This window comes from Nelumbo nucifera, chromosome 4 (genome assembly GCF_055504915.1).
Source record: "Nelumbo nucifera cultivar China Antique chromosome 4, China Antique-T2T, whole genome shotgun sequence".
NCBI lineage: Eukaryota > Viridiplantae > Streptophyta > Magnoliopsida > Proteales > Nelumbonaceae > Nelumbo > Nelumbo nucifera.
In genome coordinates this window covers 83321202-83325499 of record NC_142652.1, presented here as the reverse complement: position 1 = coordinate 83325499, position 4298 = coordinate 83321202, and the positions used below count along the sequence as shown (strand labels likewise).

At 39.6% G+C, this 4298-nt stretch overlaps 1 protein-coding gene across 1 annotated transcript; it reads left to right on the top strand.

Moving 5' to 3' along the window:
- Positions 1–300: 300 nt before the first annotated feature.
- LOC104606121 (flowering-promoting factor 1-like protein 1) lies at positions 301–974 on the top strand. Its single transcript, XM_010271180.2, has one exon. The coding sequence runs from the start codon at positions 361–363 to the stop codon at positions 700–702; it is 342 nt and encodes a 113-aa protein (XP_010269482.1). The 5' UTR covers positions 301–360; the 3' UTR covers positions 703–974.
- The last annotated feature ends 3324 nt before the right edge of the window (positions 975–4298 follow it).

The following is a 4298-nucleotide window of genomic DNA, read 5'->3' as shown; positions in this document are numbered from 1 at the left end:
ATTCATTGTACGATTAAAAGTAGATGGTTTCACAAATTACATTGTATGGTTCAAAAAAATTGTCAATTTTCAAAAAAGAGAGAGAGATATTAATGTGATTCTGAACCATACCACCCTTTGATAAACCTATGAACCGAATTCATTCCTCTTGTGGACCAAGAAGACACCCTATTCCAATAATGTTGTGTCATTCAATAGCGTCCCGGTGATATCATACATGGGATCCACTCTATATTAGCTATAAGCCCAACGCAACACAAATAAGGCAGGCTCAATACTATATAAACCCCACCGAGGCAAACTTCTTTCCACACCATCCAGCGACCTTACGCTCAGAAACATAATCACAAACACTTTGTGATGTCTGGGGTGTGGGTGTTCAAGAACGGTGTGGTTCGCCGGGTTGAAAACCCGAAAGTGGAGTCTTTAGACGGAAGTGGTCGACAAGCGTCGACCACCCGGCGGAAGGTTTTGGTTTACACGCCAACTAACGAGGTAATGACGTCTTACGCCGTTCTGGAGCTGAAGCTGTTGGGGCTGGGATGGGAGAGGTATTACGATGACCCAGACCTGTTTCAGTTCCACAAGCCATCCACGATTCACCTCATTTCTCTCCCCAGGGATTTCAGCAGATTCAGGTCCATGCACATGTTTGACATTGTTGTCAAGAATCGGAACAGCTTCGAAGTTAGGGATATGTGACCCGTCGTCCATCGATTGGCTGGTGGTCTGTGTCTGCTCTGTTAATTAACTTGTATCTCTATCCACCCACCATCTCAATTACTATGTTTGTTTAGCTTGCTGGTCTCATGGGTTGTTTTGTTTTTCTTGTATCAACACTTCACCAGTCACCTGTTGTTTTCTTTTTCTCTTTCTCTTTGTGGGTCTCTCTCCTTTTATTGTAAAGGTGGCCTGGTGCTGGTGCATATATATATATAAAGGAAGTAATTAAATACATGGAAATTAAGGTCTTAGCTTATTGTTTCGCCTGTTGTTTTTGAAAATCTTGATGCTTTGATCCAGCAATGAAATATGGGTTTGGTTTGTGGTGTAATTAATAATTTATTTTTATTAATTAATTTCACGTCTGGTCATTAGGCCTTTCCTTAAGGCAAATGATTCTCAGGTAAAGATTTTGTATATGTTTGACACTGATGCTGCAGATATAACACCGTTTATTTAGAAAATGGTGTTCTTAATGTGTGGGTTGGAAGAAAATGACGTTTTTTTTCAGAATTGTTACTGTCAGGTAGGATGTTTTCAACACTGATATCCATTATCCAGTGCAACATCACTGCCACCTCACATCCCTCTTGACACCAATGAATCGCAGTTCTAGGAAATGTCAAATTTGCCATTACTCTAAATCATGCTTTCCTAATTTTTAAGACATGATTTAAAATACCATTTTTTATGAAAAATTATTTCAAACAACGTCCATTTCCTGAAGCATCATTTTTTCCAAGATGTGATACCGTTTTCTGGAGCAACGGCAACGGTGCCAAACAAACGCTTTGATGGGAGATTTTAACGTTTTGCGCGGGTGGGGTAAATAATTTATCCACTCCCAGGAAAATCCACAGGAAGGAGGCCTAAGTATTCATCTAGATCAAGCTACCATATTATCTCATGTTTAACTGAGCCTGTTAAATGAATAATGCGCATTATTGATGACGTGGACGTCGAAATGATGAGGTGGCAATGACATGTATCAGGCATTATTAGCTCTTAAGAGTGCATACCCTCTTGTGTTATTATTGTTGTTCGGTTTTGGGCTTGAGACACACGGCCCAAAAATCACAGGAATGAAATGGGTGGGGGGCAACCTCCACAGTTGCCCGCCCATAGGGGATTCTCTTCTAATGATGGAGAGGATGAGACTGCGCAGGATTTGATTGAAAAGATAGTATAGGGTTGGGGGGAGAAGCAGCAAAAAGCGAGCTGTTAGTATTGCTTAGTATTAACGTCCCTAAGCCACGTGGCTACATCCTAATAGTGGTTATCTTATCCAAATTCCGATTCTTAAATATTACAATTGATTTTATAGTTAGAATAGGTTTGATGTCAGCTGAAGTGATCGAACCAGTAAACTTAATTTGCTTTGAAAAGAGGTCATGATTATTAACTCTTTATCGCCAAAAGGAAGGAATTTAGATCGAATCTTCACATAGTGATGAGGAGATGTTCTCATGGTGGGATGGGATGTAAGGTCGATGTAAGGTGCCTCTGTGAGAGCAAATCTCAACTTGATTAGAAGTTGAAATTGGGTTGATTACTATGTGTTTAAATGTTTTATTGTTTAATTATTTTATTCAATTAATAGATAAAAATAATGTCATTCAGTTCTACCACCTCAACCATTATCAAATAACCTTTGGTCATAACTGACCAAGGGGTTAGGGTTAATGCCAAGGCTACTCAGAGCAAATTGGAGCACTGGGCTCTTTTATGGTACAACTACAAACGCAATACAGATAAATAGCAAATTGGACCTGGTTGTCCAACTCAACTATTAGATCGGTTCTAGTTCTAGGAACTAGAATTAATGGATCTGTTCCGGTTCTTGATATATTGTCTCGATATGTATAATATTAAATAAATTAATATTATATTGTTTAATATTTTTAATAGGTTTATTATAATCGGATTTATTTGGAGAACCGATCAATTCAATTCTGAGTTTAAAATTGCAGACCCTATTAGGTTTGGCTTGATTCTAAATCCCTGATAATTTCTTTTCGGGTTGGGCCTGGTTTTACTTAGACCCAACCCATTGACTGCCCTATTTGGATTAGCCCTTTAAATACCGAGATATTCTACCGTTAGGAGATCATTTTCTTGAACAAGCATAGTTTGCATTTTCTTGGTACAAAGAAAGATGGGTTCTCTAACAATGACGAAGGGTAGAGCAGACCCAAAACATCTAATCTACCTTTCTCAAAATCACAGTAATGAAGTAGCTGTGCAACTTGTGAGACCGGTTCAAAAGCCTGATTTTAATATAGTATAAAATTTTCAAATCAAGTATCCAATTTACACCCCTATTATAAAGAGAAGCATCTTTAAAATTTAACCAATGTCCAAGATATCTTGGATAATATTTCTTATGTTATAGGACTCATGCTGTCAATGACCAACTCCTTCAACAGTGATGGATTGGTGATTTATCTCTCCCTAGTGGCTCCGTATTTCGCTAGCTATTAGGCCTCATGGTAGGGTCTGGATCTGCTCCTCACCAAATGCGTCTCACGCCGACCTCACAGCACATATCCTCCGTGCATTTGAAACATTTTCTCGTGAATTAAAAATTTACAAGTAAGAGATGTTCAAGGTGCGCGATTGATATGTCCTGTGAGGTCGGTGTGAGGCGCAGTTTGTGAGGAACGCATCCTATCTCCTCATGGCAATCAATTACAGATTACATTGCGTACAACTCTTCTACTTGGGGCGGATAAAAACCGGAGAGAATCTAATATTTTGTCTTTCAATAAAGAATGCATTTGGATTTGTTTGTACTTTTCCATTTCTTTAATCTTAAATATGGGAATCTAAATATGCCTCTTTCTATAAATAAGACATACTACGTACTATCCTCATCGTCTATGCCTTAGGTATGTGTTTTTTTATTGTTTCCAAAGTGGACTTCTTCATGGACCGGATTCAAGCTTGGTCTTTACCAAAATTTTAATGGGCCTAGCCCGAAGCTTGAGTGTGAGATAGTATAAAGTTGAACTCAAGCCCAGTCATTAACAGGTCTAGTTCCAAATTATATATATGCTTATGTTCCAAAATCAGGAAAAAAAAAACATATTCTTAAATTTCTAGTTTAAAGAACAGTTTGAACCACTCAATCCACTCATCTTAAATTTAATCATACCTAATGAAGGCAGATTTGGCCCTCTAGTGACAGTGTGCCATGTGGCTATCCTAGAACCATAATATGACACTCCAACACCACGTAGGCGATAACTTGCCTTATTCAAAATGATAGAGACCTACTCGGAACCACGTTGGATGCGCCTCGCATGCCCTGAGGGTTCTTAGTCACCACCTCACCATGGCCGACCTGTAAACACCTCGTTATGATCGGGGCGACCACCTTAGGACCGAGCTTGAGACCTTGGTACGAAGGGAGACCTCCCACCGAGGACTCACCGATCAAACTAAGGTCCAGGTAATAATCTACATGACGTGCTAGCCAACCTGCCTACACCTACGCCGACTTGACAGAGACCTAGCTTACGACCTACCTCCGTCGACCTGATAGAGACCCAACTAGCGACCTACCTTCATCAACC

Coding starts and splice junctions, on each gene's coding strand:
- LOC104606121 (XM_010271180.2), top strand. CDS start 361: ATGTCTGGGGTGTGGGTGTTCAAGAACGGTGTGGTTCGCCGGGTTGAA.